Source organism: Rhizopus delemar, genomic scaffold, assembly GCF_000149305.1.
Source record: "Rhizopus delemar RA 99-880 supercont3.4 genomic scaffold, whole genome shotgun sequence".
Taxonomy (NCBI): Eukaryota; Fungi; Mucoromycota; class Mucoromycetes; order Mucorales; family Rhizopodaceae; genus Rhizopus; species Rhizopus delemar.
Window position 1 is genome coordinate 640,411 of NW_027137830.1, and position 15,136 is coordinate 655,546.

The 15,136-nt window shown below is 34.9% G+C and overlaps 3 protein-coding genes across 3 annotated transcripts; 2 read left to right on the forward strand and 1 right to left on the reverse strand.

The window, feature by feature from the left end:
- Window positions 1-3,241: 3,241 nt before the first annotated feature.
- On the forward strand, window positions 3,242-4,017 carry RO3G_05758 (uncharacterized protein; the record flags this gene model as incomplete). The annotated part of the gene is made up of 2 exons (XM_067660348.1): window positions 3,242-3,303; window positions 3,357-4,017. 2 exons carry the CDS (start codon window positions 3,242-3,244, stop codon window positions 4,015-4,017), a joined length of 723 nt encoding a protein of 240 aa, XP_067516449.1.
- Window positions 4,018-4,529: 512 nt separating this feature from the next.
- RO3G_05759 (uncharacterized protein) lies at window positions 4,530-6,815 on the forward strand (the record flags this gene model as incomplete). Its single annotated transcript, XM_067660349.1, has 5 exons — window positions 4,530-4,610; window positions 4,652-5,401; window positions 5,545-6,429; window positions 6,481-6,714; window positions 6,777-6,815. 5 exons carry the CDS (start codon window positions 4,530-4,532, stop codon window positions 6,813-6,815), a joined length of 1,989 nt encoding a protein of 662 aa, XP_067516450.1.
- A 1,782-nt stretch (window positions 6,816-8,597) lies between these two features.
- Window positions 8,598-9,740, reverse strand: RO3G_05760 (uncharacterized protein; the record flags this gene model as incomplete). The annotated part of the gene is made up of 2 exons (XM_067660350.1): window positions 8,598-8,828; window positions 8,898-9,740. 2 exons carry the CDS (start codon window positions 9,738-9,740, stop codon window positions 8,598-8,600), a joined length of 1,074 nt encoding a protein of 357 aa, XP_067516451.1.
- Between the last annotated feature and the right edge of the window lie 5,396 nt (window positions 9,741-15,136).

Here is a 15,136-nt window from a genome sequence, read left to right on the forward strand (position 1 = left end):
AAAGATTGACGACAATGATAATAAAGAAGCTTCTATTGTTCATCTCGAGAAAACATTACATGATGGTGTTGTACTGGCAAAATTAGCACAAAGAATCCATCCAGGCATTATTTCAAGCATCATATCAGGGGTAATATACAATATCCATTCGACTGTACTTTTAAATTGATGACTTGGGTTATATAGGATGCCAAATTCAAGTTTTTACGATCAAATAATATTAATGCCTTCTTGACTGTATTAAGTGAAGTAGGTTTACCGAGTATTTTTTGGTTCGAATTTGTGGATTTATATGATGGAAAAAACATGCCTAAAGTCATTTACTGTATTCATGCTCTTAGGTAAAGAACAAATAACAAACAATCCAAAAAAGGCTAACAACTACAAAAGTCATTTGCTTCATTCAAATCAAACAGCGCCCAAGATCAAGAATTTGAACGGCGAATTCAACTTTTCAGATGATGTCTTGGTAGCCACCCAACGAAGCTTGGAAAGATCAGGGGCAGTTATCCCAAACTTTAGTAATCTTGGATCATCTTTACAAAAAGAATTGGATGGCAGCAGCAAAAGTAAAAAATATTCGTTTAAACCCATTGAAGAACCACTGCTTGATGATTCACTGCTAACAATGCCTACAAACCACAAAAATAATAACTCAATACCGGATCTTATTATCTATGAATCAGATACAGAATCAAGGTCATCAGATATGATCGAAGGTGAAGATATGAATGAAACATATCCCCATCATCAAACAACAATGATGCCTACACTTCAAACACTTAAATTTTTGGATGCTGATAATGATTCAATGATGAGTACTTCAGAATCTGAACTAGAAGAATTTAATCCGGGCCTTTCTGTATCAGAAGATGATGATGAAGATTTTGAAGACTATATAAATGGAACGCACCTCAATAAACCAAGACAGCAGACATTGGAACGGCATTTTACAAAACCCAAAAACCACGACTTGCTAGTCACTGCTCAAGGCTGCATTCGAGCTTACATGGCCAAGACAAAACTACAACAGATCAAGGACCAGCACTATTATCAATCTTATCATACAAAGGATCCACACGGCAAGATTGACACTTTTTCTATTCATCAAAGGCTAGGTGAGAAGCGCATGCAATACTTTACCTCTCCTGAAGCTTGGGTCATTTCTTTACAAGCCATGATCAGACGACACCTCGCCATGAACCAGCTCCGTCACCACATTCAATTTGGAGATGCTCCCCTCAACCAGGCACGACAGCAGGGTCTGGCCATGGCTCAACTTCACGAAAATGCGCTTCAGAAGCTAAAATCAGACAAGAATCCACCCATTGGGGTCGTCAAGAGTGTGCTTCACATGCTAAGTAACAATGATGTTGATTTCCACGAGGATTTGGTGATTGAAGAGCTTCGTCAGAAGGTGATTGAATCCATTCGGGAAAACAACCAGCTCGATAGTCAAGTGAGCCTAGTTGATGTGCAGATCGCCCTTCTTCTCAAGAACGTTGTAACTCTAGATGAGGTGGTCAAGTTGAGTAATGCCTTTTTTAATCCTCACCGAAAGATGCAGCAGCAGCGCAAGTTTTCAGAGATGGTCTCGACCAACAACCAAAGCTATGATCTCAAGAATATTGACAAGACGAGTCGTGAAAAGCTCGAGTTGTATCAGCAGTTGGTTTATCTCTTACAGACTGAGCCTGCTTATCTTGCAAGACTCATGTCAGTTGCAGGAGGACACAGTGAAAAGAAGGGACAAAGAAAAATTGATGCTACAGTTTTAGCATTGTTTGGATATGGTACAAATGCCAGAGAAGAGTGTTTATTAATCAATCTTTGCAAGGTGCGTCTTATTTTTGCTGTTGTTGTATGTTTTTCTGATCGCACATTATAAAATAGGCTTGTATCGTTCAGGAAATGAAGCATGTTCAAGACATTCAAGAATTCATGCGAGGAAATTATACATTTATGAAATTGGTTGTACAGGTTAATAGGTAAGACAACGGATTGTGCCTGTGGGCTTTTTCATTTGCCAACATCTAGCTAATCCATTTTTCTTTAATAGAGGAGCAAAAGAAAGGGCATTCTTCAACAGCCTATTTAGTTCACTTGTAAAAAAAGTGATTGGCGATAGAAACCTGGATCTTGAAACAAATCCAATGGTCATTTATCAAAAATGTATTAACCAAGAAGAACTTGCTACAGGTCATCCCTCAAGTCGTCCGTTCAATGTGAACCAATCTGAAGCACTTCAATCAACAGAAGTGACGCGTATCTTATCAGAGCATTTGGAATCACTCAAAATGATCACAAACGAGTTCTTGAATGCAATTGTAGACGCAGTAGATTCAATGCCCTATGGTATGCGTGCCATTGCTCGAGAATTAAGAATGGTCATGGAAGAGACATTTCCTAATGAAGCACCCGAAGAAATCATCAAGACGCTTGGTAACTTTATTTATTATCGTTATTTGAGCCCTGCTATTACTGCTCCAGAGCAATATGACGTGATTAATTGTGAGGTGTCTTCTATTCAAAGGAGGAATTTGGCGGAGGTATAAGAAGATAAGGGAAAGGTAAACATTTTACTCATTTTGGCTTAGATTTCAAAGATGCTTCAACAAATTTCAAGTGGAAAATTATTTGATTCCCGTAATACTTATCTAAGTCCTTTGGATGATTATGTAACTGAAGCAAGTAAAAAATTCGCTCAATGGTTCGTAGATTGTAAGTCACCAGATGAAAAATGAATATATACAGAGCTCCTTATTAACTTGATGTAGTAACTAACGTGGAGGAACCTGAAGAACATTTCGGTGTGGATCCTTTAGCTGATCACACAAGCACTCAGAAGCCTACAGTCTATATTCATCCCACAGAGCTCTATCACATTCATCAACTTTTAGAAGAACATGCAGACTATGTCGAACACCAGAAGACGGGTATTCTTCATGCCATCTTGCAAGATTTGGGAGAAGCACCGACTGACATCAACTTGACCGTACCCCTTCGTTTACTCCGTCTTGAATTGACCGACAGAAGGGATGGCTTATCAACCGAGACAGGTGGTGATGTCAAGAAATTACTACTAGACACAAAACGCCTAATGATCTTGGTAATCCAAGTCCAATCTGGACCTACGCTTGAAGATATCTTGAATGACCCTGTAACAGAAGAGCATGAGCGAATTTGGGAAATTGTGAAGGAAGAACAGTTTCCTTCAAAGGGCACAGAACAAGAAATTGAAATGGCAAATCGTGAAAGAAATTTCAAATTTGGTTATCAAAATGCTTCTATGGATGTTAAAAGGTAAAAGATATACCTTGCTATTCTCGCTTTTTCTTTAATTTTTTTTTGTTCAGTTTAAGCTTTGCAAAGTTAAAATCCTTTGCTACCAAACTCCATGCTTATTTAATGCAACATGGTGTCATTCCCGAAAGCCCAGGCTACCAAAGCATTATCAACATGATCGCAGTTGACATTACCAAAAAAGGAGAACGTCGCAAACTAAGAAACGCAGAGATCAAAAAGCTCCAAACGATCCTATACCATCTTGAAGAAAAGCGCAACTTCCTCACCAGTCAAGGAGACAGTTATAAGGAGTACCTTGACAGTTGTATGAAGAACATGGCAGAGAAGCGAGGCAAAAAGCAAAAATTCGTCTTTCCCTTCACTCGACAGTATTTTCATATTAAAAATTTACAAAAGAGAGGACTTGTACCCAAGTTTGGATCCTTCAAGTACTCAGCTAAAACCCTTTATGATCGTGGTATTATCTTGGATTTGGCAGGTGTATCTAACAAGATGTACAGTCGTATTACGATTATTTTGTCCATGGATCGTGCGGGTATTATTACTTTTGAAGGATATTTTCCATTGTTGAACACGCAGGATTTGCATGTGGATGTACATTATGAAGACTTGTTACAGACCCAATATGAAGGAGTGCAAACAATGAAAGTATTGGACGGTATGGCAACTGTCAATGTAAATCTGCTGATTTACTTGATTAACAAAAAGTAAGTTTAAGAAAATGTTTATTTTATGATGTAAATACTTAATTCTTTTATATACAGATTTTATCATACGGCTTAATAGCTTCTTTTGTGTATATTTCTTACTATATTGTTATTTATTTTATTTAATAAACTCTTTTTATGTACTTAGAATACAATTAAATATATTTTTTATGTTAAAAAAGTTTCTGTCATGTTTAGTATTTTCATATATGATAACTTCCTTAGGCTTTAAATAAAAAATTGAATCAGTCAAACTAAGTTCAGTGATTGCTTTTTATAAAAATAATCTCGAATAGAAGAGCTATGAAACAACATATACTATTTTGCTTAAAAGACATTGATAAGGAAAAGAATGGTTTGAAATCAATAAAAGGGACAATTTCTTGAAGTAGATGACGTATCTGTGGCTTTATTCAACCATACTCCGCTTTTTATTTCACTGCCTTAATTAGAATACATAAACACCCACTTTTTTCTTGTCCTCTTTTTTTTTTTCCTTTACACATAAAACGGTCAATGGATCCTAAAGAGACAACCAGTGGATTTGGTAAAAATCCAAGACCACCCAAGGCAAATAAAAATAAAAATAAAAAACGCGTTTGAACATGTAAGAGAGGATTCTAACTTTTTTTTTATAGGTCAAAAACAAGAGTGCAGCACCCATTCAGATTACTGCCGAACAAATTTTACGTGAAGCTCATGACCGCCGTTTAGAACCTACACATAGCATTCCTCAACAAAAGATTGCTGATTTAGAAGAACTTTCAGAGTTTCGTCAACGTAAACGTAAAGAGTTTGAAGATAATATTCGAAAGAACAGATTAAATATTAGCAACTGGATCAAGTATGCTAATTGGGAAGAAAGTCAAATGGAATTTCAACGTGCAAGATCCGTCTTTGAACGTGCTCTTGATGTCGAATGGCGTAATGTGGCCATCTGGTTACGTTATGTAGATATGGAGCTCAAGAATCGAAGCGTGAATCATGCTCGTAACTTGCTTGATAGAGCCACGACGCTGCTACCCCGTATGGATCAATTTTGGTACAAGTATACTTATATGGAAGAAACCTTGGGTGAAGTGCCAAAGGCAAGAAATGTGTTTGAACGTTGGATGAAGTGGGAGCCCCCAGAAAATGCTTGGATGGCTTATATTAAGATGGAGCTGCGTTATAATGAAAAGGAGCGCGCACGAGCTGTCTATGAGCGATTCGTCAGTATTCATCCTGAACCTGCCAATTGGATCAAGTGGGCCAAGTTTGAAGAAGAACAAAACAATTTGGCAAAGTGTAGAGAAATTTATACGGCGGCTTTAGAGTTTTTAGGCGATGATAAACTGGATCAGAAAGTACTTGTTGCATTTGCTAAATTTGAAATTAAAGCAAAAGAGGTAAGAGACATGAGTTTTTCTTTTTTTTATCTAACATCTTTTTCAAGTTTGAAAGAGCTCGAGTCATATTTAAATACGGCTTGGAACGACTTCCAAAAGCAAAATCACAATCACTGTATAACCAATATACTAATTTTGAAAAGCAATATGGTGACAAAGCTGGTATAGAAGAAGTTGTAATCGGCAAACGACGTGTACAATATGAAAAAGAGATTGATGAGAACCCTAAAAACTATGATGTCTGGTTTGATTATGCTAAACTAGAAGAATCTGCTGGAGACCCAACTCGAGTGCGTGAGGTTTATGAAAGAGCAATTGCCCAAATCCCCCCAGCAGAGGAGAAGCGATACTGGAGACGTTATATTTATCTGTGGATTAATTATGCACTTTACGAAGAACTTGAGACAGAGGATATTGAACGTACTCGAGAGATCTATGAACAGTGCATCAAGTTATTACCGCACAAGCAATTTACATTTGCAAAGATCTGGCTCATGTATGCGCAATTTGAGATTCGACAAATGAATGTTCAACAAGCTAGAAAGCTATTAGGAAGAGCTATTGGCATGTGCCCCAAGAACAAACTGTTTAATGGATATATTGATTTAGAGTTTCAGATGAGAGAGTTTGATCGCTGTCGTACACTTTATACAAAATACCTCGAATTCAACCCTGCTAACTGTTCAGCCTGGATTAAATTTGCTGAGCTTGAACGTGATGTCTTGGGAGAGACTGAGCGATGCCGTGCCATCTTTGACTTGGCTATTGCACAACCAGCCTTAGATATGCCAGAATTGCTCTGGAAAGCCTACATTGACTTTGAAATTGCTGAAGAAGAGTATGAAAATGCAAGAGATCTTTATCATCGCTTATTAGAACGCACGGAACACGTAAAGGTTTACATTAGTTTTGCTCAATTTGAATTATCGATACCATATGAAGAAGGAAGCGATGAAAACGTGAAGCGTTCTCGTGATATATTCTCTAAAGCTTACGATAAGATGAAAGAAAAAGAACTTAAAGATGAGGTAAGAAAAAAAGAAAAGATGAAGAAGAAGTGTATTCAGTGCATTTTATAGAGAGTTATTTTACTTGAAGCATGGAAGGACTTTGAAGAAAATTACGGCACAGATGAAAATAAAGAAGCAGTGCAAAAGAAAATGCCTAAGGTTGTCAAGAAGAGAAGAAAGGCCAAGGACTCTACAGAAGATAATATTATTTGGGAAGAATACTTTGATTACATTTTCCCTGATGATCAAGTACAGAACCGCTTGCCTAAATTCTTACAAATGGCCCAAGCTTGGCAAGCAAAGGTAGGAAAAAAAAAAAAAAAAAAAAAAGTTTTTTTCGCAAGGTCTAACACTTATCTCTATAGCAAAAGCAAGATGGTGGTAATAGCAACAATAATTCATAAAAGCAATAAAAAGCTATTGTATATAATGAACAAGATGAAAAAGTGGATTTTTATTTTCTGTAGCAAGTTCTAATTTTTATAAAATCATCCTTTTTAATCCTTTGTTGGCTTTGAAAATATGACATGATAGGCTGACTCGATTAGCTAAACAGACATTCTTTACTTTTACTGTGAATGTGTTAGGCAAATAATAATTGTTCATCGCCATTATAAGGAGAATAATATGAAGCCATGACTATATTGTGATCTAAAATCCTGGTAGAGCGTCCATGACCGAAAATATTGAATTATTTTGGTCCTTGGTAGACACTATGTCGCTTTCATTAATGTCTCTAAAAGACATTAAAGGTTTGTATAAGCATAAGCTTCTTTATTTGACTATAAAAGAGCATTTTTGAATTGAATTTCAATATCATTGCATCTGTTTATCCTTAAAATAAGGATAAAAATCGTCCTTTTAAGTACTAAACTAAATGGGTAAAACCTATTTTGGAACAAGCATAAAAGATTATTATGGACATCTCCCATATTTTGATTTGAAAAGCAGTGAGTTGATGAATTATTCATTCATATTCAAGTTCAATGCGAACTAGTTGCGCTGAAAATCTAGGTGACAGTTGCCTGTCAAAACTAATAGTATCAATACCGATGAAAGAAAGAGGTCCATCATAGCTAAATAAATACTAATATCGTAGGATGAGAATGTCACTCGATTTGAAAAGTAATCGAAGATAAGCAAAGGAAGGCTGTTGGTTAGTATCTGTTTATAAAATACATACATTAATTCGTCGTTCGGTTCACTAATTATCACACAGTTTAGAGAGTTCCAACGATATCCAAATGAGAGACTACGCTCTTCACAGACTGTTGATAACCCCTGCTTTTTTTTTTTTTTTTTTTTTTAGAAACAAGGACTACATCATCGCATATTGTAAATAGTCTATGGGGGAATCCAGCTATAATAAAGAAACATCTTCTGATGGCTGTTATAATTGTGGGCTATTTAGTAAGCCATTGACATAGATCGAGTAAAGGAAAGAGAGAACTTATCTCTGTTGAACGCAATCATGTGGTGTAAAGCTATATATAACCTAGAGCTTCAGTAACATCTCGATCAAAGAGGTGTTGTAAGGGGGTCAATAGTGATGATAGTATGCAGGATTGAAAAGTGTGCTACACTAGACGACAGTCATTGGTGTTGTAGTAAACACATATTGAAAAAAACACTAGGTTAGGATTTGAATTCTCATAATTGATCTCGAAAAACTACTCAATGGTGCTATAAGCGCTGTATTACAAATACTTTCTGAATGAATATCTAATGAGTTTAATTATTGGGTTGACAACTATAGGAATATTTTCATTGTTCATGTGATTTGTTAATAATAGGAAAAGAAGAATAGAGTACATGCAAAAGCACTTCCTATACGCCATTTGGTGTTTTTAAAATATTACTATGATATACATAAAATATGAGAAGCTTATCAACTATATAAAAGAAATATACATTTTGAAAGCACAAAAAGAAGAGGGCAAGGATTTGTTGCCATCAAAAAATCAAATTGGTGACTGAAATAACTTTTTAAACCGAGAAGTAACAAATAGTAAGTCATTAAGAGAATTGCATTGTTAAGATGATTTGCAAACTTATGCAAAAAATGAGATGTTTATATAAACAGTAAATACAAAAGGGCTTTTTAATAATTTGTGACGATGATTAGTATAAAAGAAGGGTATCCGAGATAGATTAATTTAAGTTAAAATGCGGGAGAATGATGATAGTTAGTCATTTTGAACGTGATAAATAATATAACCAGGTAAGCCATAAACACCAAATCCCATTGATTTAGCAATCTTGGCAAAACCTTCTGTCTCCACTTGATGTTGATAAGTAAACGCGGGGAATATAGCACCTTCTCGATGAACATTGGCTTTTACCAGAGTAAATGTTGCACCCACACCATCCAAAGGTACTTTATAATCTGGACTTACATCGGTTGGCATGTCTACCATCTAATAAAACAAGAAATGAGCTTCTTTGTTTATTGCATATGTGTATACGCTTCCAAAAAAAAAAATTACCAAGTAACGATAAGTAGGGAATTCATAATAACCTTCCAGCAGTACAAATTCCTCATCCAAATCCCTTTGTCTGAATCTTGAAGCATCTGTCTCTTGCCAATTATTTTTATCATAAGCCCAAAAAGCATGATCCTGTCGACTGAGTAAACAATTGGGCACGATCACGTCCACATCTGCACGTATCAGGTCCTCAAAGATCGTTGGGGGGTACTCAACCACATCCACATCCACCCAAGCGACCCAGCTAATATCATGTCTTAGACTAGCAGACAAAAGCCAGTTACGTGAACGGGCCATGACGCGACGTCTCAAAGGTTGCATTTCATAGCGGTGTCTCTTCTCGTTCGGTAGATCAAAATCAAAGTCTTTTTGAAAGATACGGATCGATTCAAATCGGTTGGACCAGCGTCTTTGTAGACGACGAGCATGATATTCGAGTAGCTCCAAGGTACCATCACTTGAATCAGAGACCAAAAAGGCAATGGAGATCAAATGGTTAGGATACCTTGTACGATCCAGTAGCTCAAAATAACGATCGAGATAACCTGCAGCGTCTTTGAGTGGAGTGAGGACAAGAATCTTTTCCTTGTTTCTTTTGGCATCAGCAGAGGCTGTGATTTGATTGAAATCAATGAGGCTAGGCTTAGGGGAGAGTGAGATGGAGAGGGGTAAGATGTGATTACTGCTGCATTTCTTATCTGATATACTGGAATAAAGACTGGATAGTAAAGAAAAGAAAAGTAAAAGAGTGATGGTACTGGCGGCAATAAAGGCTCGTTTAGAGCTAATGACTGTAAATGACATGAGAGAGTTGCAAGAAGAAGAAAAAAAAAACAAAGACATTTTTTTTCTTATTCTCCTTCTCTTTTTAAATGCTCTATTGTGGAAAAATAAAGAGCCCAAAGGAAAAGAAGGGGGGAGGGAACGGTGGAAGGGGTTGACAAGGAGAAAGATAGGGTTTAAGGGATAGCCAATCAATAACCATCACTAGAAACGAGGGATTTTCCCCTTCTTTTTATTCTGTACACAAACATCCGCATGTACAGTGTTTCCAGAGACAGGTTTTGTATAAGCAGCCATTAGGGAACGAATTCTAATTGAACTCATCTATTTATTTACCATCAAACAAAACTTCAATCAAGAATCATTTTTAAATGATTCCATTTGATGATTAAAGCGATGGTAGTTGTTTACAGTTGATTACAACTAATAATTCTCTCTTTCACGAACTCATTTTATTATTATCATTATTAATTTGCATAATAGATATAACATAAGTTTTGCCATGCTCCTCAAAATCAGTTGAACCTTCTTTGCTATGGCTTTTTTTTTGCTAGCAATTTTATAAAGTTCCTACATTGCGAGTTATTAAATTATGCATAAACTCAAGTAGCCCCCTAGCCGGAAAGTCATTCTTTGTTTAGTCTCGTAATATACTTTAATTGACTTTTGATCCATGTTTTCTTTAGCAAATCATCATTTAATCATGGATAACTTTCTTAAAAGAGAAGCAACGGGGAACTTTTTTCGCATTGTGATTGATTACAATGCAAGTTGTTCACAGCATGCTACTGTATTAAAAGAAAAGGAAAATTGATAATTATGTTAGTCTTAACAACATCCCTGTGTAATTTTAATTTGCAACATATTTTTTCATAAAAGAATATTGTTATATATTGTTTTATTAATTATTAAGTTATTTACACAAAATGACGAATGACGACACATTTAGAACGAACTGCTTCTTATTTTTAAATATTACTCTTTTTGGTCAAAGGTTTGAGCAGGTTTGGCGACGTTGATAATTGTCTCCTATAGAAAAAAGAGTAGGTCCCTGAGTCATATGAAGTGATTATATCTTTATAAAAACCTGCAAGATGATACTGAATTTATCAGGCTGCTTGAGGTGATAGTTTACCAAACATCGTACTCATTTGATGGCAGCTCATTTATAGCTATCTGAATCCTGCAAATCCCTATTTATTTGTTCATTCTTGTACTGATGTTTTTAATGACACAAGAGAGGCATATGTCTCTAGACCAATCGTTATGTAAATGTATCCTTGGATATTCTATAAAATGAAAAGTGGAAATTAGAGAAAAAGAGAGGGACGTCTTCTGTTATCAAGGTAGTCATAAACCTATAATTTATTGCTGTACCTCAAACATAAGAAGCATATAATATATTATCGATTTACATTATTATCCAGCTTTTTTTATTTATTTCTTTCTTTTATCTGTATTATTTACTGTCATCCTTAAAATAAGACGCCTAAGCATAAAGTCGAGTTGCTTACTATAAAAAAAAAAAAAAAAAAAAAAAAAAAAAAAAAAATGAAAGCAAAGAAATAAAGATTTTGCCCCAAAACCCTTTATTTTGCTTATACAAACCAAGAGAGGATCAAAGCTAATAATAAAATCTGAAAGGGGCATAAACTCCATGCAGACATCCTTCTCTCTCTGACAGGCTTCAAACAAAATCAAAGTTTGTATCTTTCATATTCATAATTTTAAAGTGAAAAAAAAAAAAAAATTCTTAGAAAGGTTTGATCTCGTTCACTACAAAGATCACAAGAAATTTTTTTTTGGTTGATGTCAAAGAGAAAGTGGCCAACCTCTATCACTGCTGGCTAAATACAGTATTCAAAAGGGGGTTTTTATTTTTTTTTTATTTTCTAAATGTGGCAGTAAACAAGCTTATTAGACAATAGTTTCCTAAAGAGCATACTAATCCCGAGAATACGTAAAGCCAGAATCAAGGTAATTAAAAGAGAGCCAGAGAATATGTATTAGAGGTATTGGATGGGATAAAGCATCAAGTTTAGCAAATGATCCGTATCTAGGAGTATTCATGGCTTGATCAGTTTTTCACAGATGGCTAGGTGTCTTTAGTCGTGCTTGAGATTTTAGGACAAAAGCAATCTCACCATTGTATCTGTTTCTTGAGTTAGTCTTATTTCTATTTATCCTTCATTGCTTCAGAGGCTATATTAAAGCAACTTTTATTGAGTTAAAGGAGTAGAATTAGTCATGACGAAGATAAGAAATTTCTCCTTTTACATCTTTATGAAACTTGCTATTTATGCTACTTTTAAAAAATAAAAGAAAGAATATAATACTGATACTCATATTTTGCTTATGTTAACACTTGAGACATATTAAATGGCATTCATGAGTAAAGTACAGTTTCATCAGCATCGTCCTTTATCACATCAGGGATATTATTGATCTTCTTTTGGATCAATTGTGATTTTAAAGCTTTCATTGGGGTTAACATATGGATTTTGTTAAAAGCAAAATTATGAATCTTTCTCCTCTTTTACTTTAAGCATATTAAAAACAAAATGAAATCATATTTACCAATTACTTTGGAGGGTAAAAGATAAACAAAATGCTATTTTTTTTAAAGACGTTCTTCTATCCACCTTCATATTAGTAATCTGGGCTACACAACTAGTTTCACTTGCTGAATTGTTAATAGTAAGGTATAGATGTAGCTTATAATACGTGTAGTATTATGTTTACACACAATTTTGTTTGTAGCCAGGTCACTTGGTGTGCAAAGATAAGTTTGAGTTTATATAGCTATGAAAAAAAAAGAAAGAAAGAAAAAGACTATGGATCGAAGGAGATGTCAAGTTGAAATATTAAATTGTACTTTAAGAGTACCTTACCAAAGAGACTTGGGTATTAATGTTATTTCATAAATACACCAAAAAGTACTACTTTTATGAAGTAAAGAGTAAAAGGGGAAAAAAAATAGTCCGATTCAGCCAATCCAAGGGAAAAGAAACGCATTTGTTACATGTATTGAGTTGCAATGACAAAAGATTCATCCCAATTGTGAAATGTTTGATTAAATTAGAAACAAAGACTTTCATATTCAGCATTTTCCTTCAAAGTTTTGAGCAAAACGAGCACGAGGAAGCGATTGAAGACCGAATCGATGCAAGAGAGGATTGGCTATGGATTTCTTTGCCAAAGGAAGACTCTTTTTTATCCACGTTGTTGGTGGGAAGCAAGAGAAAGCGAAGAAACAAAGGCAAGGAGAGATTACAGACGAAGCAAGGCCAGGGTTGAATGTATTTTGTATGCTTGTATAAAATAGGTTTTGGACAAGGAAGCTTTTTTAGGCTAGATTCTTTTCATGTGCTTGGATGTAAGCAGTAATAGCCATAAATAAACAGCTTGCATTTTAATTGTATATGACATTAATTAGATTAATTAGGTCATAGTAAGAGATCTACTCTTTTCTATCCTATTTACCAGCCATTTGTACAATGTGCTACTAATCACAACTCAATATGCATTACAAGGGATGAGCAATTGGGATTTGTGCGTATTTATTATCCCAAGAAGTGATGTTTGTGGTAAAATAGCCGTTGCAGAATAATTAATTTATAAACTAAGGGTGTTACTAAAAAGATCTGGTTACCTGCGTGCAAATTTTTTTTAAAAAAAAAAGCAAAACAAAGGTAATCTATGTCTAAATAAGTTAGAGTCAGACAAAGATTTTGATTTTCCTTTTTTATCGATTCAATTTACTATTCTATTTCTACCCTTTGATTGAATAAATTAAATATTTATTGAACAGTTTATTTTGCAAGATGTCCTGTAAAACTAGCTTCAGCTAGTTGTTTGTGTTTAGAGAAATCACACTATCTATCATCCGTTTGAATTTGGTTTTCTTTTCTCATTGAACTTTTATAATTTCGTATGCTCAGATCCTTTCTGCTAAGCATAAAATAAATATGGTTTGAATTCAATACTTGACTATTCGTCAATGGATGCAACCCGATGGCTCCTTACTGAGTTTAAACTGTCCCTAATTCTTCAGCAGCTTTGAAGAAGGGACAATGTTTTTAATCTTTAGAGAGAGAAGGTTGACATCATATTTCATGATATTCATAAATAAGGTCTGTTGGAATAGCTCTAGTGGATTAAATCCTATGCTTTTCTTAAACGTATTTTTTTCAAGGGCTCAGATTGAGTCGATGACTGAATTATCTGACAACGTAGTGATGACTCAATACGAAATTCATCAACTTCATCGTCACTTTTCAACGAGAACCTTAATTTACCCCAACTTCCTCTCCATCGATGGGATCAGGCCATGGTTTCTTTGTGTTTTATGTTCTTGGTCTCATAAATTACCTACTATTTTAGTGTTTTGTTGTACATGTAAGTTGCATGCATTCAAACATCGCCGTCAGCGTAGTACTTGGGATAACATCACAACCTATTGCCCTTGTACCAGGGTGATTCTCTACAAAGCCCCAATGTCAACCAAGACTGTCTCTAGCCTTGATATTCATCCATTGAATTACTCATCATAAAATCCTTTGTATTATCCTTCAGCAACACCTTCTTTAGCATACTGTCTATCGTTTTGAAATCAATTCTCCCCTTTTTTTTTGTAACGTAAACAGGTTTGAATCCTTGTTTTTTTTTTTTTTTCTTGAAAGAATACAGCTAAACAAACTTTTGGAAGGTGAACACCAAAAGTTTGGAAAGAAACAAACCATCCTTCTTTTGCTTCCTCTTTGATTATTACCACTTTATCCCTCAAAGACTTTGAATCATGTTGCATCTGTTTGGCCCAAGTTGAAGTCAACCTGACACTCGGACCCTCTCTTTCTGAATATTCAAAGACAGGCTGTTTAAAATAATATGTCAAATAAACTGAATGACAACTCTGTGTTATGAAAAGTATCCTGCTCTATTCAAAGTGTCATCAGATCTTGTTTTGATTACTTGTAAAAGATGAAGGCTGATTCAAGGTGTGTAGAAAATTGATCCACCTTGTTTTTATTATCTAATGCATCCCTTCAATAGGAACAGTCAAGTCCTTTATGAATTAAATCTAAAGAATTGGATGAGAGCTATTTACAGTAGGCTGTAAAGTCAATATCCAAACATAGCCTCTTTTTAATCATCTCATGCCCCATTCAGTGAAAAAAAGATCAAAGAAGGATGAAGAGGAATAGTGGGTTATGAATGCTATTAGATGGGGAGTGTTGATGTAAGGTGCATGTGATACATACAGAATAAGCACTGTCAAGCAGTTGGTAACTTTATTTTCAAAATGTATTGGTTGGACCATTTTTGAATAAATAAAAAAGATTGAATAAATTATTTTTATCAACATATGCATAATCATATTCCAATTTTATTTACATACACACACACAAAGAGACATAGATATACATCATATACAGAAAAAGAGAGAGAACATAGGA